Source organism: Hipposideros armiger, unplaced genomic scaffold (assembly GCF_001890085.2).
Source record: "Hipposideros armiger isolate ML-2016 unplaced genomic scaffold, ASM189008v1 scaffold_9, whole genome shotgun sequence".
Classification (NCBI taxonomy): domain Eukaryota; kingdom Metazoa; phylum Chordata; class Mammalia; order Chiroptera; family Hipposideridae; genus Hipposideros; species Hipposideros armiger.
Genome location: NW_017731359.1, coordinates 5389925 through 5410806, shown reverse-complemented (window position 1 = coordinate 5410806; position 20882 = coordinate 5389925). Strand labels below are relative to the sequence as shown.

Sequence of the window (20882 nt, the reverse complement as noted above, 5' to 3'; positions counted from 1 at the left end):
TTTCGTCCGGGTTGCTAACGATTTGGGTATGCGCCGGAAGTGCCTGTGCTGCCGATGTGGTATCCTCCCTGCGGTTTCGTTTGCTCTCCCTAGTTCCCCCGGCTGGGTATTTGCGTCGCACCATGGCGGTAAGGAGGGCGCCGAGAGCGGGGTCCTCATGGGCAAAGCATCCCCGGGGCCGGGAGACTGAAAACAGCGGAAGGGCATTAAGAGTAGCGGGTCGGTCAAAGGGGGGCGCCATTTAGTGGCTGGAACGTACTAAAGCGAGGCGGGTGGAATGGAGCGGCCCAGGACCATACCAAAACTGGTGCAGATGTGGGTGTGGGCGTCAGTATCAGATAGTACCAGAGCTGGCCAGAGAGCTGAGGGCCCTAACGGGGGTGGGCGTCAGCCGAGATCTGGACTACCCCTACAGGGGCCACAGAGGGGCACCATTCAATGCCACTCAGGAGTCCCCCTTGAAGAGGCCGTCAACCCAAAGCTGGACCTTACCAGGGGAGTCAGGTGATATCAGCTTAGTGTTGGATTGTTCCAGGGCGTGCAGGAGGCGATCATAGCTGGGGGTGTTGGAAAGATGGTGGTCAGCCCTAAGCAAGATGAACTGGAAGAGAGCTGGACATTCCAAGGATTGTGCTAGGTTTGAGCACCATGGGGACCTGGCTGATGTTCAGATGGAACTCTAGCTAATCAGACTGGTGGGGAGGGTGAGGAGTACCTGCTGAGGAGGGCTCTGACAGCATCTCATCATTTCTCTGCAGCCCAAGGGCAAAGTGGGGACGAGAGGGAAGAAGCAGATATTTGAAGAGAACAGAGAGACCTTGAAGTTCTACCTACGGATCATACTCGGGGCCAATGTAAGTGCCTGCCTCCTTGCTTCTGTGCCCACCCAAGCCCCACAGTCCTCATCTCTGTTTGGTGGTGGCGTTGGTGGTATGTGACAGCCAAGACTCCAGAAGAAAACTCCAATTAAAAAGAAATGAGAAAGGATCCTGGCACAGAGAAAATGCTTAGTCAAAACCAAACCAAACCAAACCAAAATGAGGATGTGAATTTCAGATGGACTTGAGAGCCCTTTCCATCCCAAATACAGAGATTTCTTTCCTATACTGACATATCAGAGGGGAGTCTGGGTACTCAGGGTTTGGGGAGCAGACCCCTTCTTCCCCCACCCTGTAAAAAAACAACCTGTCTCCTTCCACAGCCTGGCCTAACTCTTGGTCAGAGTTGAGGGAGGCCAGTGGTTTAAGGCAGCTTTTGATCCCAGCCTGATCCTGTGTCTGCTTGCAGGCCATTTACTGTCTTGTGACCTTGGTCTTCTTCTATTCATCTGCCTCATTTTGGGCCTGGGTAAGTATCCCCTATCTTGGGAAGTGGGTGAGCACATAAGGTCAGTGGCTGTCCTTTGATACCCCCATTCTTGTTCTGCAGATGGCCCTGGGCTTTAGTCTGACAGTATATGGGGCCAGCTACCACTCTATGAGCTCAATGGCACGGGCAGCCTTCTCTGAGGATGGGGCCCTGATGGATGGTGGAATGGACCTCAACATGGAGCAGGGCATGGCAGAGTGAGTGTCCCCCACCGCCAGCCCAGGTGAGCGGCCCCAGGGCTGGGGTGCTGGGGCCCAGATAGCCCAAGACCCACAGCTGCCTACCGAACTTGAAGAGGGTGGAAGGGAGCTGAGTTGGGGCCCATCTACTATTTTTGGCCCTTGCAGTCTCCCTTCTATCCACAGGCACCTTAAGGATGTGATCCTGCTGACAGCCATCGTGCAGGTGCTCAGCTGCTTCTCCCTCTACATCTGGTCCTTCTGGCTCTTGGTGCGTGGCCTGTTGGGCTCCCAAGAAGGGGCTGGGGCATCTAACCCATCTCTTCTTTCATTTCCTGTACCTGGTTCAAGTTACCTTTTCTCTCCTAGGCTCCAGGCCGGGCCCTTTACCTCCTGTGGGTGAATGTGCTGGGCCCTTGGTTCACAGCAGACAGTGGTGCTCCAGCGCCAGAGCACAATGAGAAAAGGCAGCGCCGACAGGAACGGCGGCAGATGAAACGGTTATAGCCACTGACATGGTGACCACAGGCTACTGGGTGGCTCTATCAGGGCTGCATGGCCCCATGCCAGGAGCAATGAGGGCCTAGTCCAGACGCCAAAAGCAGTCTAAGGTGTAGGATTGTTGAATAAATGGCTTAGAATGTGGCTAATGGCTGTGTGGGTGATGATGAGGCACGAGGCAGGAAGAACCACTCTTTTGCTGTTTCCCTTCTGCTATAGACCCAGCGTGGTCTATACCTTAAAAGAAGAAAAAGACCCTTGGATTGGCTAAGAAAACTTTATTATGCTCCATGTGTTCAGGGAGCTCATACATGCACATACAGACACACACACACTCACATGCACACACAGCTAATACTGTTCAAGGCACTGGCCACTGGGCACAGTGTGACCCCAGAGTTGAGAAGATGCCCAGAATTCTGCTGTGGTCCCTCCTCACTCTACAGTCTCTTGCATGCAGGCTGGGGCCCAGATAGGTATCCTGGAGGCAGCACCTTCATACCTCCAGGCCAGGACCCTTGCTCAGTCCTAGTGCCTGCACCAGGTCTTCTCCGAGCCCGCTCTTCAAGGTCCGTCTCACTGTAGGGACAGAGCAGGGTTGGAGGGGGTTGATGTGGATAAGGCTGGCAGTGGGCATATGGGGAGTACTCACAAGATTTGCGGTTGCCACGGGAACGCTTGCGTTCCCGAGCAGCTAAGGCACGAGGACTGCTCTTGGTCACTGACTGCACGAGTAGGTCCATGATTTCATCTGAAGTGTCACTGGGTAAACTGGAACCTGGGGCTTCTTCTGGGGTTGAAGTGGAGGGCCCCACTGCTGTGGGCATGACTGGGGAGCTGCTCTGGACCAGGCCTGAAGGAGGCCAGATAGGGAGGTCAGGCCAAGGTGTCCCCAAAGCAAAGCCCATTGTCCTCAGCGGCCACAGGTCCCACCTCTGCTGCGGCGGCCATGCGTGGTGTCCTCCGGCTTGCTGGTCAGCAGACTCTTCATGCTGGCGTGATTATCTGCATCACCCTGGCCTGGCCCACTACCCACAGCCACTGGAACAGATGGGTTGCTGGGGGCTTCCCCAGCCACACCTGAGAACTTCTCTGTCTGGAGAGGGGAAAAGGGTGAGCTGGGGACCGGGGAAGGAAACTATGGAGGTGGCAGTCAAAACCTGGAAGGGACACCCACCTCAGTGATCATGCGTCCCCGCGTCTTGTTGCGCTCACGGTATGTGGCCCGCTTCTGCTGCTGCTGCAGCACCCGTTCCCGGCAAGTCCGGTACTCCAGTGCAAACTCCCGCAGGATGTGGCAGAACTGCATGATGCGTACTTCACGGGCTGCCTGTGCTGTGTACCCCAGGTATAGCAGGAAGGCATGGAACCTAGGCAGGTTGAGATAGGAAGAGATGGTGAGTCGTGCTTGGGGGTGAGGAATAGTGGTGGTGGTCCTGCCTCTCTGGCTCATGGCCCTACCTGTTGCAGACACGGCGGTGCACTACCCTCAGCATGGTAACGCGGCGGGCACACTGGGCCAGGAAGTGAGTGAGGCGTGCACGCAGGGCTGGGGCCAGCTCATGCTTAGCCAAGCTCCGCAGACTCTCCTCAGCTGCCCGGCTCCGGCGCTCCAGCTGCCCCAGGTTCTCAGTCAGCTGCTCAAAGTCCACCTAGAAAAGCAGGGATACACAGGCTGTCCCCTCACAGGAAGGTACCACCTAAAGCTGCCTGTGCCACACTGCTCAGCCTGGGCCATAGGGACACAGATGAGATGTGGCCCCTTCCCTCCAAAAGTTCACAGTCTAATGCAGGAGATAGACAAGTCCATTTGATCCAATGGGGAACAGAGAAGGTTTCTTGGGAGAAGTGGCAGCTAATTTGAGACCCAAAAGCTGAGTAGGTGTAGACAGGCTAATAGAGGAAAGCATTTCTGGCAGAGGACACAGCCCACACAAAACACCTGTAGCTGAGCAAGCCCTGGCACAGCAGCTGAAATAGGGAGGAGAAAAGCCAGCCCCAGAAAGTAACACTCCCTCATGCAATGGCCAGTCTTAGTCAATCCTCTGGCTGGTGCTAACCTTGGCACAGCGGGTCAGAGCAGGGATTTCTGAGTAGAGGTCGGAAGAATCAGGCCGGGTCTGGAGCACCAAGGAGCAGAGATGGTGCAGCAGTGACTGCCGGCGTACTGTGTCCTTCACCTCTGACACCTTCTCCAGGTAGCTTAGCTCAAAGCCACTGCTCTGAAATGACCTCATCTGAGCCTGGGCCTGGCTGGCTGCAGAGCTCTGGCCCCCAGCCCTCATGTGCTGTCACTCACCTGGGAGCCATTGAGGAAGTTGCCCACAGCCAGCAGGGTGGCCAAGATGCAGCGGAAGGTGGCATTTTGTACCAGCTGTTCCATGCCCACTTTCAGGTCAAACAGTGGCTCTGCAATTTCCTAGTGTGTGAAGCCAGGGACTCTCAGACTACATGGTCATCATGCTTACCTGCCCCCAATGCCTGTCCCATCCCATGATCCAGGTACCCGCTCCATGCTGTCATAGTCCAGTTTGAAGGCCCAGAGTTGTAGGCGGGCAGCCAGGCCCCCGATGGAGGCAAGAGTCATCAGGAAATTCTCAGCTGGGCCCAGAGGTATGTCAGGATTGGCCAGCTGGGCCTCCTCAATCTTCTGCCGCTCCTCCTCCGTGGGCATCATGGTCAGTAGCTTCTGAGGGTGCAGCCACCACCCCACATAGGCCACTCAGTGCTGGCCTGAGGCCTCGGGTTTTGGTTTTGATTCCTCCCTAGGTGATGTGGGGAACCCCAGGGTCTGGGGACTGTTCTGTAGACATGCCACGCCCATGCCCACCACTGGAGGGACAGGAAAGGTCCACTGACTAAAGGAGAGGGCCGGACTTCCCACCTCCCTTCCATACCCCACAGCTGGGTATCCCTACCTCAATGCCATCCTTGCTGACAGCAAACTCATCAAAGTTGAGCAAGGCAGCCTTAATGACATGCACAGGTGGCAGTGTGGTTAGGCCAATGTTGATAGCGTTGCTGCGCTTGGGGTCCAGCACTGTGGTCATTGTCCGGCGGCCCTCACCAGCTTTCTTTGAGGTTGGGGGAGGGGCAGTGTAAGATTGGAAAAGGGAGCAACAATCTAAAAGAGCACTTCAAGGCCCTCCTCTAAATGGCCAAAGGTGGGGTCACCCACAACTGGAGAGCTGGGATGTGTAAGGATTAACTTAGATGCTAGTTAGGGCTCTGCTGACACTTTCTTGAGAAACCTCAGACAAGTCCCTCCTTTTTTCTTTGCCTTGGTTTCTCCATGTGGGAAATGAGTAGCAGCCCCAGCAGTTCAGACCCTTGAGCTTGGATTCTCTCCCCTCTCCACTGGGGTTACCTTGCAGATGAAGGTGTATTTACCTTGGAAGGCAGCACATCCTTGGCACGGGACTCGAACAGGTGTTCCAGCCGGGCTGTGTCCACCAAGACAGGCTCCAGTGAGGCCCACAGGGTGGAGCTGGACCCAAAGCGGCTCCCAGAGCCTCCATGGCTCCCAGCTAGCTTTAGCTCCCGCCAGAAGAGTTTTACTGTCTTCCTCTTGGTGGGGAGGGCTTGGCCATCAGGCGCTATGGTGGGAAGAGGGGCAGCTGGGGGTGGAGGTGGTGGGAAAGGGCCTTTGATCGGTGGGGGAGGTAGGGGAGGAGGAGGTGGGGGACCTCCAGAGAGCAGGGGCAGTGGGGGTGGGGGTGGGACCCCTTTTGTGGCTTCCACAGACTCCATGTTCAGCATGTCCTGGTCTTCATCCTCCCCCAGATCTGAGAAGTCCAGGTCCCCAATGCAGAGCTTGGTGACACGGGTAGGGAGTTCCTGGGTGGGCTCAGCCTTGGGGCTCGGTGGGGCCAGTGGCTCCTTGGGCTCTGGCTCAAGGCTCCGTTGGGCCCGGAGCAGGACTCGGGGGGTAGGGCTCTGGGGTGTTCTGGGTGCAGGGACTGGTTCAGGGGATCCCCATAGTTCCCGGGTGTCTAGAAAAAGGGAATCAGCCGTCAGCGTCATGCCCTTTGTGGAACAACTGGGCAACATGGGTAGATTCTGCCCACCCACCAACTTACTTGGATGCCCATCAGCCTCATCGGGCATGGCCTCAGCCAATGTCTCTGCCCGGCCCTGGGCCAGCGCAGCCTGCTTCTCTGTTTCTGCTGCTGCCACATTCTCTAGGAACCGGGCTCTGGAGGGAGGAACTTGTCAGTGAGGACATCTGACACACCCCAGCCCAGGGTGGTGCACATGCCTTGCTGGGCCCCTGGGCACTGCCCCTAATTGAAGGCACACACAGACACACAGGAACAGTCCATGCGCTGAGCAGACCCAGGGCCAGCCCCTGTTCAATCCTCCACATCTGAGGAGGATCACTACCAACCCAGCATTCGCAAGTCGACATACAGAAAGAAGCTCTACTTAATGTCTAACTTGCAACCTTGCTGCTGTTCATGTTCATTGTCCTGATTCTAGACAAGGACCCTTAGAGCAGGGGGAGGGGATAGCTGTCCCAACGGGCACACCAGACTGTCCCTCCCATTGCATGTCTGCAGCTTCTGAAAGCTATTAACCTATGCCCAGAAAAGGGCCTGGCAAATGACAGGCACTCAGTTTACAATGAAGTAATGAATGTGATCCAGTGCCTCTTTTTTGGCCCCTCCAGCTTCTACTGGATCTCCATCCTTGTCCTTCCCTTAGCCCTAGGTTGCTACTCCACGTCCACACCACACAGCACCTTAGATCCTCTCCCTACCCGACTCCTGGCCTGAGGACATGGGAGAATGGGCTCCAGGTTGGGAGTCCATTTCCTCATCTCTGGTCAAAGCTATTAAGGTGTCACTATTGAAACACAGGGACCATTATGATCTCAGTGAACTAATCCCAGTGCTTAGTCCTTAGTCCTTAACTGAGGACGCATGTCTGGGAGAGAAGGGCCCCAGGTTTGGCTGCATCAGGCAAGTGGAACCCCCGCTGGGGGAAGCAATGCTGAAGCCCTGAGCACATGGCAGGCGGGGCAGGCTGGCCTCTGTACTTACTCTAGCCTGGCCTGCCCAGTAGGGGACGGGGGGACAGGTGGGCTCTCAGGGGCCCTGGGTGGTGGGGGGGGGACAAAAGAAGAGATGGTAATTGTGGTGCCTGTTCCACCCCAAAGCCCAGTTGCTCAAACCAACACAGAGCTGGGTGGTGCTATCAGGGGTTCCTTCCCAGCCACAGTGGGAAGAAGAGGGGGCTGGGGGAGGCATAACAAGAGGAAACTAAGCGGAGTGGAGAGACTGATCAAGCAGGACAGGGTGCAGTAAGAGACTGACAGAGCAGAACAAGAGTCAGTGACAGAGAAATAGAAAGACAATCTGGGGTAGGGAGACTGATGATGTTGGTCAGACAGGCAGAGTGCCAGAAAGAGATTGAAGAGAAGCCTCAGGGGGAGGAGGTCCAGTCAGAGCCGAACCCCACCCCTCTCCAGCAGTCACTTACCAAACAGGAGCAGTTTGGTGAAGTCTGGAAAAAGAGAGAAAGTGCGCGTTTGGGCAGAGGAGGCAGAGGGTCCGTGAAGGGGCGCAGAGTGGAGGGACAGGTGGAGAGAGGGCTCCGGGGGTGGCCTCTATCTCCCTACTTACTTGTAGATGCTCCTCTCGGAGGAGCTGTCGACTGAGGGTGCCACAGAGATGGTAGGGAAGAGGTTCACCGAGGTATGGAAGCCAGAGGCAGGGCCCACAGGGCTGGAGGCAGGGCCTGTTGGTGGGGCGGGGCCTGTGGGGCTGGAGGCGGGGTCTGTCAGGAGACAGGGCTACTCTTGGGCCATCCATCCCTCTCCATCTGCTGGGGCACATTCTTACCCAGCCTCCGTGGCGTGCACTGGGTAGCCCCCGCTTTCTAGAGATCGGCGGCTCCTCTTGCCCTCCTCTGAAGAAGGCTTTCTGCGCTCCCTCCGACCACCTGTGGCGGCTTCCTCGATGTCTCCATCCTCCAACCGCAGGGCACTCTAGCAGAGGTGAGCCCAGATGTGAGAGGCTGAGGTAGTGTGGGGCGCTGGGGAACAGGGCTTCCTCCCTCCCCTCCTCTCACCCTCAGTTAGGCCCTGGCAGCCCAGCCCACCTCATAGAGCACAAGCTGCGCTCGCAGGTCAACATCAGTGCCCGCAGTGCCCAAGTGGCGCTGGACCAGTGCCTCCATGCCCTGCTGCTCCAGTGCATCAGTCACGTCATAGAAGGAGTCCTGGTCTGGGAGCGCTGCCAGCGTCTAGAGGGTGGGGATAGGAGGGCAAGGCTAAGGCTGATGGGGACGGGAAGTCAGGAGTCAGGGGGCCAGAATTGGCACTTGGTTCTCCCCTCCTACCACCCCCCACCCAACACACACACACCTTGTTGATGAGAGTGACTGTGTACACTAATAACTCAGGGTCTGTGCCATTCTTCTCCTCCAGGATGGATACCAGATTGGCCCATGGAAGAGCACCTGATACACAGAAGGGGGAGCAGTCATGCAGGGACAGGTAGGAGAGAGGGCTCTGAATGGTGGGGGAGGGAGTGACAGTGTCTGACCGGTGTTACTGGCCACAGAGTTGACTGCATAGATGAACAGCGGTGCGTTGCTCTCAGAGTATTCCACAAACACCAGCAGCAGCTTCAGGGTTGTCTTCACCACCAAGCGGGACTAGGAGGGAAGGGTCACCACATGTAAATGGGGCTTGGGCCAGACCTGTGCTAGTTCCTGGTGTGGTGGAAGAAGGGCTCCTGGGGCTGGACTGAGAAAGGGCAGTCTAGGCAGAAAGACACTGGCTCCAGACCCAGGCATTGAAGTGCCTACTCGGCTTACGGGTGCCACAACTCACTCCATTCTAGCCCACTTTGCAGAAGAGGATACTGAGGCCCAGAGAGAGGCACTGGGAAAAGGGCGCATGACTGGGTGGCGGGCCACTTACCAGGCTGGCACACAATGTGTACAGCCACTGCACAGTCTCACTGTGGGCCACCACCCCCAGCATCCCGTCCACAAAAAGCATCAGCTGGCCTAGTGCTGGGGACATAGGAACAAGGAAAGGTCAGTAAGGGGTCATTGAAGGCAAGGGTCATGGGGGAGGGGTGTAGCTGACCTCTGAGGATGTAGCTCTGGTAGTTGTGGTCAGCAGCAGCACCCACACGGATCAGGCAACTTAGGCCCTCTGAGTGCACAAATTCAGGCACCAGGTCCTTGTCCTCCTGGGAGCACCATGGGGGAGTTTAGGAGGGCTCAGGCTGGATACCCACCCCCCAGCCCACCTCTGGGCCTCACCTGGAAGATCTGCTTTAGTGAAAAGAGGGAGCGGCGGAGCTCAGGGCCACTGGAGCCATACAACTTTTCTGCAAGGGGTAGATGGGCATGGTAACCTCAAGGGAACACTGATACCCTCTTCTATTGGGACATAACCACAAACCCCCACCAAAGAATATTCTAGTAGTCTTGGACATCCCACCTCCTCCTCCACTCCCTGACTTGGGGCAACCCCCACCACAGTCTAGCTGCCATCAGCCCTGACCCTGGAAGGAGAGTTCAAGATAGGAATGGGGAGGGGCCGCATAGCCTGTCTCTGATTTGCCCTGTCCACTGTCTAGTACAGGCCTGAAAAAAATTGAGCCATCTGGGCTAGGGTGGGGGGTGCTGGACATTGATGCCCTTATATACTAACCTAAGATGGCATTGACCCTCACGGAGAGCTGGGTCCGCAGGATCAACGTAGGCTTCCGCCCTTTGCTGGAATCAAGCAGCCTAGTCAGCAGCTCCCAGCCCATTCCTTGGGGTTCCCTCCCCCCACGCCAAGGCAGCCAAAGACTTCCCCACATGCCAACCCTGGCCCAGCGCCCTCCTCCCCAGCTGTTCCCCCAAGCCCAAGGATTGGCCAGACAGGAGGGTTTGTGCAAACTCAGGTATCTCAGGTATGTGGGAGAGCCCCCCACTCCCAACCTGGGCAGCAGGTAACACTGGCCAAGCCTTGGGATTCCCCTGGCATAGTTCCCTGGGGCAGCAGGAGGTGACCCACAGCCCAGACTAGAGATCAAGTATTTTGGCTGCTGATACCTAAGCCAGCACCTCATGGGGCAAGGGTGGGGCCAGCCTTGCCTTCCTAGCCTCATCTTCTCTTACCTGATCTCTTCATAGAAGCCCTCCAGCATCTCCCGCTGCTCTTCCAGGGATAGCTCGGGGTCCAGATAGTATCCAGAGGGAGACACTTGCAGGGCACAGTCCTCTAGCTGGTGGCAAAGGGAACAGTTGTCAGGGCTGGTGAAGAGGTGGCAGGCTTATGTATGAAGACCCTGGGACCTCCCATCACCTACTTAGGGTGCTGGCTGAGAGGCATACCACAGGGTCTGCACTGCAGCCAGACATTTCTTCAGCAGCCATTTCTCATGCGCCTACTATGTGTAAAGCCCATCCTTCTCAGGTGCCAGGCTTTCTTGCCCTTTGTATGTGCTATGTCTTCTGCTGGCTAACACATACTCATTCTTTAGGTTTTGTATTAGGTAATGCTTTTTTGCAAAGCCTTCCTGAAGGGACTCCTCTAGCCAATGCTATGCAATCTACTCCACCCCGTGTGTGTACCCCACTCTGAGGTCTTCCCCACAGCATTATAATATCCTAGATACTAGTCTTCTTCCCTGTAACTGTGTGTTCTCTGGATTCAGACATCATGTCTCTCTTGCTGTATGCCATATCTGCAGAGCCTAGCACAGCATTTGGCACATAGCAAGTGCTCACTAACCATTTGTTGAGCTAATGAACACAAATGAGGAAGGGGAATGGCAAAAAGATGGAACTTCTGCCTTTGAGGAAGTTCACAGCCCTGTGGGGTGATAAGCTGCAGCCACAAAGCATTTAAGCCCAGGGAGAAAGTGTTAAGAATGCTGGGAGGTGTAAACCCAGCTGGGAGGGGTGTTTGAGTCTCCAAATTAAGACAGTGAGGAGCAGGGGCTAATCCACAGTCTCCCAGTCCCTCCAGGCCTGAGGGTCTTTGCCCTGCCCCCAAGTGGGCTACAGTTACTGTGGTTGTAACTGGACCTCAGAGGCCTCCAGGGGCCTATTAAAAACCAGATTTTTAGGGTCTGACTCAGTCAGTCTACATTGGGTCTCTGAAACCTGCATTTAACAAGAAGGCACATGTCCCATCCATGTGTCTGCTTTCCATGTCTCTCCCCACTGAGCCTGGCTCCCTTCCACCACTGGGCACTTGGCCCCTTGAGAAGTACCTGTAGAAAGGCCTAGTGAGGTGGCTGCGGAGCGTCTGAGGGCAATATCGTGCCTCTTCTGGACACCTCCCCCATAGCAAAGTTCCCTTGACTTGAGTGGCTCAGGGAGAGCCCCTCTGAAGGGTCACGATGCCTCTTGGTCTCTATCTAACCAGGAAAGTCAACCCCAACATTTGTCCTGTTGTTCAGTCAGCCCTACCTTGCTCTGGACCCAGCCCAAGGACTTCCAGCTGCCCTTGGTCCCCTGGGGGGAAAGGGAGTCCAGCCCCTGCCCCCACGCCTGCCTCTGCTTAGCACCTGTTATGTACCCCTGCTATGCCTGAGAGCCTGACGCAGCTCCTTCCTGGCAGTTCAGTCTGTGAGGCCCTTGGGTGACCACCTCCCCCACTGCCTGGGACATGGGACATAGGACAAACACTCCAGCCTGTTTTCTGTCCTACTTCCTGTCTGGCTGCCTGCCCTCCACCCTGGGCGCCTTGGGCGGGCCTGGCCTCTCTCCCTCCCTGGGATCAGAGTCATCTTCTCCAAAGCCTACTGGGACTAGGCCTCAGATGGGGCAGCAAGGCCCCAGGGCTGGGGTATTTAGTCCAGGGCCAGCTCAACTGAGTGCAGCCCCACATTCCGCCTGATCCCTCTTCCCGTGGGATGACTCAGTAGCCCACCCACCCCACCCCCATCCAGGCACAGCTGCATCTCCTTTCACCTTGGACTGGAGGATTCTGGGACCCGAAAGAAATGTATCTCCCGCAGAGCCACAATACCCCTTAGTGATCGCCAAAGCACACATATTTAGAACAGCTTAATCATTCAAACATTCACAAACTGGGCTGGTTTTAGGTGCTGAGGACATAACAGGGAACAAGACACTGCCTCTGCCTTCCCTGCCTTCCAATCCAGTGGGGGAGACAGGTAGGCTTGACTCAGAAAAAGGCCACAAATAAATGCAGAATAAAAACACAATGGCCAAGGGTGCTAAGAAAGGGGAGGGGCGGAGTGCCGTAAAGGTAAACACTGGAGGGATGATCAGATTATATGTGGTAACTGCTTACATGCCCAGTTATATGGTCAGGTTAAACTCATATACACAAATGCTCACTGGCCATGCACAGCCCCAGGAAGCACACCCACAGAAAGATGGGGCCCAGCACACTGTCTTCCCCTCCTGCACACACACTTCCATGCTCTAGTCCCAAGTGAGCAGAAAATGGCCCTCTCCTTCCAGGATATCTGCATCCATGTGCTCAACCATCAAGACTGTGCTCTATCATCCCCAGGCTCCTCAGATGAGCAAGCTTAAACCCTTTCCCTCTGTGGTAGTAGCAGTGGCTTCCCTATCTCACCTGTCCAATCCTGCCAGGACCCCATTTCTGGGGAGGAGCTCCAGGGGTAATAGACAGCCCAAAGCCTGCAGGACGGTGTCCCCCTCCTCCCCCTCCTCCGGCTGTCTGTCCTGGGTGGAGATGCGTGGGCGTGGGGTGGGGGTGGGCTAGGGTCAGGCAAACAGCAAAGAGGGGAGACTTCCTGCCAGCTGGGTGGTGATTGTCCCTCACACCACTGGTCCCTTCCTGGGGTCACTCTTCTGAGACCCAAACCTCTGGGCCTTGTTTCTCACACCTTGGGGCTGGGCCAGACCCGAGTAGGCCCAAACCCTGGTCCCTGCTCACAGTGCTTAGAATCAGCACAGGGTCAGTACAGGCTTACATCCTTGACTCCCTCCTGGCTCTTGTCTTCCACACTTCTCTGCTGTCTGTCTTGGAGTCCCTCCCCCATTCTTCCCAGGCTCAGCCCCTTATTTCAGTCTCCAGCCCATTTTTCTTTTGATTCTTTGGGCTCAGGTTTTTCTGGCAGCTTAAACCAACTTGTTATATGTGGTTTAATATGCAGGGCCAAGCTTAGGGGACCCTGGTGTCTACGTCCCAATATTTTTCATAGCAGTGTAATCAGGTGAGAATGAACATGCCAGGGTCAGGGTACAAGGAAGATGGTGAAGAAGGCAGTATTATATGATGAAATGCTCTTGTTTCAGGAAATAATTTGTTAATGGCCTTTTCTTTCCTACAAACACAAGACCCTGTGCTCTGATGATTCTTTTTTTCTATTATCTTGGGTCTCCAACTAGTCCGTGACTTCCTGGATGAGAGGACATGTATGGCCTCAAAGAGAGAAACCCACATTTATTATGCCTCCTGTGTTGCACACTGGGCTGCCTAGTTTATTTGATTCTCCTAATAATCCTTTCACAGGTGAGAAAACCAAGGCTCAGAAATTCAGTGCATTTGCCCCAGACTACACAACCAGGAATGGAACCAGGGCTAACTCACCTAGATTTTGGGCAGATGGACTTTGAAAGTGCTCCAGGGAACCCTGGAGGGGAGGTGGTGGAGTGAGGGCTGGGGCTTTTAGGGTTGCCGAGAGCTGGTGACTGCCCCTCAGCTTTCTGGACTCTGCAAATACCTTAAACTAGTCTTCCCAGTTCCAGCAAAGGAATGCTAATGAACACACACACATCATACATATTGGGGTAACAGTGCCTACTTCTGCCAGGACCTAGGTCCTGGGGTCCCTCACTAGGCTGCAGCCCAGGCTCCCTAGCCCAGAATGACTAGCAAATTGGACATGCCAGCCCTAGGAAAAGCTGAGAGGAAGCCATGACTCATGCCCACATCCCAATCTTATACATTCTCCCTAAGAAACCTCCATATCAGGGAACAAAAGGGCTCAGTTCATCACCACATCTTATATCCTTGAGAATCCTCTGGAACCTCTCCAGTTGGTCTCTGTCCCAGCAGGTCACGTTCATACTTTAGCCCCCCTACCACAACTGCTTTTGAGGGGTAAACAGGCTAGACCAGGGAGGGGGGCAAGGTCAGGAAACATTCCAGGATAATGCCACCCCTGTCCACTCTAATCTTTAGCCATAGCTGAGGAAACAAATTTGCTGATAAGGAACATATTTCTTTTTTCTTTTAAATTTTATTTATATATTTTATTAGTTTCAGGTTATAATGAACAGATTTCTAGGTCTATCTCTGCTGTTAGTAGGGGGCTCCCTCTGGCCTTTGCCTCAGGGTCAGAGCAGCACCCAGGTCCTTCTGCCTAGAGCCCAGGGAGAAGTCAGTGCTATCCCAGATGTGGCAGGGCCTTTGGGTGTTAGGGAGGGGCTCCTAAGGCACCACCCAGAAGGGAAAATGGTAGTAGGGCAGCGGGACTCTGCAGCTCTGGGTAAAGAGATGAGACAAAGGGCCAGAGGGCCAGGTTCTCCCCTGGGGCAGGGGCATGTCCCTGAGCTGGGAGAGGCTCTTGCTTGGAGGGAAGACAGATATTTCTGAATTCCCCTGGGGAATGGCCCAGGGCACTGTCAGGACCCCTGCCCCCTAAGAGCCAGGAGATGAGTCAGAGGCTGTGGCCAGGAGCTTCCTCCTGGACTGGGAGGAAATGAGCAAGGCCTTCTCAGATCTGAAAGTTTCAAGTAGTTTACAAAAGAAGAGGAACTGGAGAGGCTAAGCCTAGTCCAATGGGGTGTGTGGGGTGGAGCCCTAGAGAGAAAGTGGGCCTAGCCTCTTTACATCCCCAGGGAGGGGGTAGGGTCTGTAGGAATGATGGGGTCAGTGCACAGAGAGGGAGGGCAGACTCGGCTGTGTCCTGTTTCTCTGCTGGACAACTGTACAGAGGATGAAGCAGGGAGTAGAGAACTCCCTCTTTATTTCTGCTCTACAGCCCTGCACAGGGACACCTGGGTTTCTGGGCCACCTCTCCCCTCTAGAAGATGATCAAGGCAGGCCTGAGTCATGTCTGTATCTCTGGGTCACCCACTTATAGGACTAGGGGCAGAACCAGCTGTTGACATTTCTTGCAAAGAGAAGCCCTGCTCCCCGCTTCTTAGCTCTCTGATGTCCCTGCCCCTACCCTATTCTCAGCCCTTCTTCCTCCAGCCTTCTATTCTGGGGCTGTGGTCACAGTTTATATTTGGGATGAGCACATCACAGTGCATCTGACCATTGTTGGCAGAGCTGCCAGCCCCAGGGAGTCCTGGCTCCAGGCACTGTGGTAACCCAGTGTGTCCACCACCATATCCTGCCTGGAGCAGGGGTGAGGTGGGGGCGGGGGGGGGGTAAATATGGCAGTCCTCAGGTGCACCAGGTGGGAAATCCTGAAAGTGGGAAGACCAGGAAGGACTCACTGGGGGGTGGATTTAACATTATCTGAGTTCAGAAGTGTTCTCAGCTAGGAAGCAGAGAATAGAGGGCAGAGCACCTGGCAGGGTAGGGATATGGGTCCCTAAATGGAGGGGTGCTCTGAGTCTCTTTTCTGTAGCTGACCTCTCAAACCTGCCCCTAATTGGAAAGAGTGATGTCAGGGCTAAGTCCTGTCCTAGAGTGGGGAGGTGGGAGGAAGAATATGTTCTCTGTAGTGTGCTCCAGGCTTATTTCAGCACCAAGAGTTCCAGAAGCCTGGAGTCAGGAACCTGGCCTTAGTTCAGCACCCCTCTTTCCCCAGCGCCCATTCTGAATAGGAAGTGGCCTCGGGCTGGATGCGCTTTTTCCACGTCCACCTCAGTTTGCTCCTTTCAACAGGACAAGAAGGGGCTGCATCAAAATTCTGGAGTGGGCAAATGTGCTGCAACCTTCAAGTCGTGGCCTTGAAGCCCAGGCTCTGCCGGGACACGCGCCATTCCCCAGGCCAAGAGTCTCACCACCTCTCCCGCCCGCACTCGAAGGCGGGGCTGGCCTGCAGCACGAGGAATGCAGGCTTGGGGGCCCGGCGCCCGGGGCACATTCCAGGGGAGACCCCGGGCCTGGGGGGCAAGCTTGCGCAACTCTGCACTCAGCTAAGGCTGGGAGCAGGGGAGGGCACCCACACCAACTCTCTTTCCTCTTCCTCACTACTCGGTGCGGACTGGCTGGCGGAGAACCCTGGGGGGTGGTGGTGCGCTTCCCAGAGTCCTGGCCCGGAAACCCAAAGCGCCGGAAAGGGCTGCCTGCGGGGGACTGAGCGCCGAGAGCGGGAGGGGAGGTGAGGCCGGCCATCTGGAAAAGGGCCTTTCCCGGTACTGTGCATTAGTCGGCTCCGCGGCGCAGGCAAACCAGGGCAGACCGGCGGTTTAAAATTAGCCCGGCCCGCCCCCTGCCTTCCAGCCGCTGGCTCGCAGCGGCCCGAGTACGGGATAGTGGGGGCGGTGACTCAACGGGCTTTTCCACCAGTGCAGCCTCTCGCGCGCGGCGTGCCCCGGGCTGCTTCTAGAGGACTACTCTCACCCAGTGAAGTCTCTTCTTCACCGGCACTCCCAAGCTGGACCCCCACCTGCAGGGGCTGCACTCTATCTGCCAGGACCCAATCCAGACACCGCTCGACCTTAGCCACCTATAGAGGCCCGCCCCGGGTACGCCCCTCCTCGTAGTCCCGCCCCACCTCACCTGAAGCAGGTGGAAGCGGGTCCCTCCCCAGCTCTGTTTCCTGGGTCCGCTACCACCCACATATCTACCATCACCCTATCCAGAGCAGTTACCTAGGCAGAAAGGCAGCGAGTGGACCCCGGAGCACCTCCCCAGGTGGTCCTCACTTAAAGGGGCAGCCAGAGTGGTGCAGACCACAAGCTCCCATCTCCCTTCTTTAGTTTCCCTTCAACTTGAGAGGCATCCCTACTAGCAGGGCCGCGTGGACTTTGGTTCCAGCCCGACTTACCCAGAGGAGCGCACCCACTCCAGCCTCTCCACGAAGGGCACCTCCCAAAAGCTTTCATGGCGCCAACTCCGAGCCTCGATTACTCCCAACCTTTTCCGGCCCCCCTCACCTTGAGCGGCGCCCCCAGCAGGCGGTGCAGCGCGGGTATCTGTGCGCCCAGGGGCAGAGCCCCGTCCAGGCTGCAGGTGGGGGCCCGGCGCGGCTCCGGGAAGTTGGCACATGCGAAAGGGTCGCTGTCCTCTAGGTACTGCACCCGCACAGTTACCACTGATACCGGCTCCCCGTCACCGCTGTCTTCCCCGCCCGCCATGGCTCTGCTACTGGCTCGCGCGCTGCGCGCCTCCAGATGGGTCCCGGACCAGCCGCAGTCTCCTAAATCTACTGTCTGGGCCGGGCCGGACCGGACGCCGCTGAAGAGGGGCGGAGCCAGGCGGAGGCGGGGCCGGGGAGGGGTGGAGCCAAGAGTTCCCGAACGCGCGGGGGGCAACCACTGCCGGAGGCGGGGCTTGTCGCCAGCCACTCAGAGGGCGCGATCATGATCCCGTTAGTTCACTGGCTAGGCGGGCGGGAAAACCCGAGCTCGCGCCCCGCCTTGGAGAGCGCGCTGAGTGGCGGGTGGTTTACTTTGGGTGTGGAGTGGTGAGGATGAGCTCTCTATGAGGGGATGTTGAGGCAGGTAGGGCGGAAATTTCTTCAGATAGTGGCCGGCCAGGTCTCCCTCAGTTTAGGGACCAGGTGGTCCTGATCCCTTCAGTTTGAGGGTTGAAGTGGATGGCATTCCCTCATTTAGGGAAAGCAGGGAGATGGATCTCTTTCAGAGCAAAAAGTGAGAAGAGAGTCCACTCAGTTTGAAGGAAGAAGTGGGGTCATTTCCCTTTAGTTGGGTGGGGGGTAGGGAAGGACAGGTGCCCCTCAGTGCTGGGAAAAGGATGGGATGACTCAGTTTGAGGGGGAAGGTAGAACATGTTTTCCCTCCGTTTTGAGGAAGAAGTGGGGTGGGTGCCCCTCAGCTTGAAAGAGAAGTGGAGACGGTCCTCCTCAATTTGGGGCAAGATAAACCGAATACCCCTCAGGTTTTGAGAAAAAGTTGGGTGGATCCCTCTTAGTTTGAAGGAACTCGATAGGCTGGGCTTTCCATAGTTTAGGGAAAGATGCGGTCTCTTCACGTTCATGGAAAAGGTGAGAAGAGTTCCCTGCAGTTTGAGGGAAAGGGAGGCCGGTGCCCCTCGGCTTGGGAGCTAAAGAGAAACGGCCTCCTCTCAGCCTGTAATGAGCAGGGCCCAGCCTGGGCCTTGGAGTTTCTAGGGACATGGGGGGACAGCGCGGCTTTCTGGGAGCGCCCAGTGCGCGTGCGCAGTTCTGGTCTGGTCTGGTCTGGGGCCGGAAGGGGGTCCCAGGCCCGGCGGGGCCGCGTGAAAGGCGGTGGCGCGCTGCCCCCTACCGCCTGCGTGCGGCAGCGCCGTGGTCCTCGGCCTCCGTACCAGGGGGCGGCAGCTCGCTGCGAGAGGGCACTAGCCTTGGAGGAGACCCTCCCTCTAGATTCTGCCCACCCGCAGACCCCTGTCCGACCCGCGGCGCAGTGTCGCCTCCGGGGGGTTGGACGCGCGGACGCTCCTGGAGGGCTGTGGCTGCTCCCAGCTGTGAATACAGGTCGGGGGAGCTGACTGGAAAGAATCGGTTACGGGACTTGGGGGAGGGCTGCACTGGGGAATTTTCAGAGCTGAGACTGGTTTAGACGGGAGGAGCAGGGGGTCAGAGTGCAGACGCCTTGGGTAGGGTCTCGGAGCCCAGCCCTGGCTTGGGGGTATCGGAGCCGGGATTGTGGGGAGCGCGCCCCACGTGTCTGTGACGCGGGGGCAGCCGGTAGGCGGCGGCAGCGACACGGGGCCGGCGGCCGTGCGGGGCCGGGAGGGCGGCTAGGCAGAGGCAGAATGCTGCGCGTCGTACTGCCGCTGCTCGGGCTGCCCTTGGCGGGGGCGGCAACAACCAGAGAACCCACCCGGGAGCCGGGGTCTCTGGGCGAGCCTCCCCCAGGGTTGGCGCTCTTACGCTGGCAGTGGCACGAGGTGGAGGCTCCCTACCTGGTAGCCCTGTGGATCCTGGTGGCCAGCCTGGCCAAAATCGGTGAGTGCGTGTGTGCGAGCGCCGGCGGCCGGCAACGGACCTGTCCCCAACCCCTACTCCCTAGACCCGAGCTGGCTTCTTGCACAGTGCCGGCACTTAGGTTGCGATTCCACAATCCGGGCTCCTCACACAGTTCTTGCGCCGCCTCTTGTGGGTCTCCCTCCTCCCCTTCTCCTCGCATGGGATCTCTGAGGATTTGCCTTCTCCATGGGCTGCCCCAGCTCTCTCCGGCCTTATCCCTAGACCCCTTTGCCCTCTCTGCTCCCTCTCCCCCTTGCAGTAAGCCCTATCGTCTGACCTCTCCTCCACCTATCCCCAGCCTCCCAGAAACCTCTGTTAGCGGTGAGGACGTGTGGGGACATTGAGGGGAATGTGTTCGCTGGCAAACCCAGGCATCCTGGTCCTGAGGAATAGTCTTCTTTGGAGACCAGGTCCAAGTGTCCATTGCCTTGGGATACTAAACTGCCACTCTTCCTCTCCTTCTCCCTTTCCCCCGAAAGATGTCCCATTCTTGTGCCTAGCTATGGGACCCCCCCCTCCTCCAAAACCCCCAGTTCAGGTTTACAGTCTTCACACTTCCGGGTATTAGAAACTTCCATTTATTGGGATCTGACTATGTGGTGCCTGCACTAGATGCTTTCGTACACCTGACCTCCTTCAGTCTGCATAACGCTGAAGGTTGTGCTTCAGAATCCTTTCCTTGAATAGAGCTGCTTTTCCTTGCCTCAGCCCTGTCCTCCCTACTTCTGAGCAGCCAGTGGTTCCTCCTCCCACCAGAGACCCTCCTCCCTCTCCCTGTTGTGCAGGCTCTGCTGTGGGGGTGACTAATTATAGCTGAGCGTTGCTACTCACTCCCCATCTATGCTGGCACAGCCTGTACTCCAATCTCACCAATACAGTCTTCATGAAGGAATCACACAACCTAGAATTTCCCCCCCTCCTCCCCCAGGGACATTTCTTTGGGGAAAGGGGCTGGGCAGGAACTGGAGAACTCTCCACTCTGCTGTGGCAGCCGATTAATAATGGAAAATGGGGCTTGAAACGCCTTCAAGAAGCCTAATTCTGTCAGAAAACAGGCTTTGTTGATGGGTTTTGGATGGCTGGGGTTGATGCATGCTCTGGAGATGAGGATGGAATAGAGTCCCTGAAGGAAAGAAAATGGGGACCAAAGGTAGGGATGTGCGTGGGGAGATCTATGGCTAAACTTACCTTAGGCCTGGCAGCAATAAGAGTAAGATGGGGGGAGCCTCAGATTTGGGAACCAAGAATTGGGTTTGCTGAAAAGTCTGTGAGTTGCAGTAGAGTTCCTGTCTTATTTATGGTTTATAGCAGCTTTTGGAGTTTCCCCCATAAATCGTAGTGCTTTTCCTAGCTTGGATGACACTCCTCTGGAGGTAGGAGAAGACACCTTCCTTCTCATCAACCCCTCCCCCCCCCAAAAAAAATCCTTAAAAGAAGAAAGGTAGAATGTTTGGGATAACTTCCCTTAGCTTCATTACTGAGAGATTTTTCCCCTTTTACTCAGCAAATCTTTGTGTAGATCCCATTATGTGCCATACATTGTCCGAGGCCCTTTGGGAACAGCTTCCAAAGGGCAGTGTCTTGACTTTGGGTCTCACACAGGCTGACATAGAAGCCTCCCCACCTACCCACTACCCCAGGGATTGTATGGGAGAGGCGTTCACTCGTGGTCCCAGGGCCCAAGGGAAAGCCAAAAGAGCTTATTTTAGGGGGCAAAGGTAGAAGTGGCAATAGTGCTAGAAACCCATTTCATACTTCTCTTTTCTAGGGATGGATGTTA

The 20882-nt window shown here is 56.3% G+C and overlaps 3 protein-coding genes across 15 annotated transcripts in view; 2 read left to right on the top strand and 1 right to left on the bottom strand.

The window, feature by feature from the left end:
* Positions 1-23: 23 nt before the first annotated feature.
* On the top strand, positions 24-2193 carry TMEM208 (transmembrane protein 208). Of its 2 annotated transcripts, XM_019656131.1 has the most exons (7): positions 41-128; positions 536-637; positions 759-854; positions 1288-1347; positions 1429-1565; positions 1734-1818; positions 1917-2192. In XM_019656131.1, the coding sequence occupies exons 5-7, from the start codon at positions 1429-1431 to the stop codon at positions 2052-2054; spliced, it is 360 nt and encodes a 119-aa protein (XP_019511676.1). In that variant the 5' UTR covers positions 41-128; positions 536-637; positions 759-854; positions 1288-1347; the 3' UTR covers positions 2055-2192. The 2 variants fall into 2 exon arrangements, with proteins under 2 accessions (XP_019511669.1, XP_019511676.1); XM_019656124.1 differs by lacking the exon at positions 536-637 and having other exon boundaries at positions 24-128; positions 1917-2193.
* The window catches only part of SLC9A5 (solute carrier family 9 member A5), a 36225-nt gene continuing 16874 nt past the window's right edge, over positions 1532-20882 (top strand). For 2 of the 12 annotated variants that reach the window (XR_002125488.1, XM_019655980.1), the window contains exon 1: positions 17466-18607. Coding sequence is in view for 9 of the 12 variants with exons in the window: in XM_019655980.1 (XP_019511525.1) it covers positions 18109-18607 (499 nt within the window). In the remaining 3 variants the exon portion in view is untranslated. Of the gene's footprint in view, positions 1592-7964; positions 8047-8478; positions 8548-17465; positions 18608-18650; positions 19082-20882 lie in introns of those variants that run through there. The other 10 variants (XM_019655928.1, XM_019655921.1, XM_019655943.1 and 7 more) reach the window with 8 other exon arrangements.
* Positions 2312-17370, bottom strand: FHOD1 (formin homology 2 domain containing 1). Its single transcript, XM_019655911.1, is given in 23 exon segments — positions 2312-2627; positions 2701-2901; positions 2982-3144; positions 3226-3418; positions 3510-3700; positions 4109-4270; positions 4348-4467; positions 4555-4737; positions 4967-5122; positions 5439-6040; positions 6128-6243; positions 7091-7144; positions 7530-7553; positions 7673-8037; positions 8151-8294; positions 8416-8510; positions 8597-8708; positions 8977-9071; positions 9148-9253; positions 9327-9394; positions 9721-9785; positions 10176-10282; positions 17067-17370. Coding segments are annotated over 23 exon segments (3606 nt in total). The 5' UTR covers positions 17268-17370; the 3' UTR covers positions 2312-2544.

Excerpts from the sequence above, each read along its gene's own strand:
- TMEM208 (XM_019656124.1), top strand. Across the intron at positions 855-1,287 it reads GGATCATACTCGGGGCCAAT|GCCATTTACTGTCTTGTGAC; the intron begins GTAAGTGCCTGC and ends GTCTGCTTGCAG. Across the intron at positions 1,348-1,428 it reads CTGCCTCATTTTGGGCCTGG|ATGGCCCTGGGCTTTAGTCT; the intron begins GTAAGTATCCCC and ends CTTGTTCTGCAG.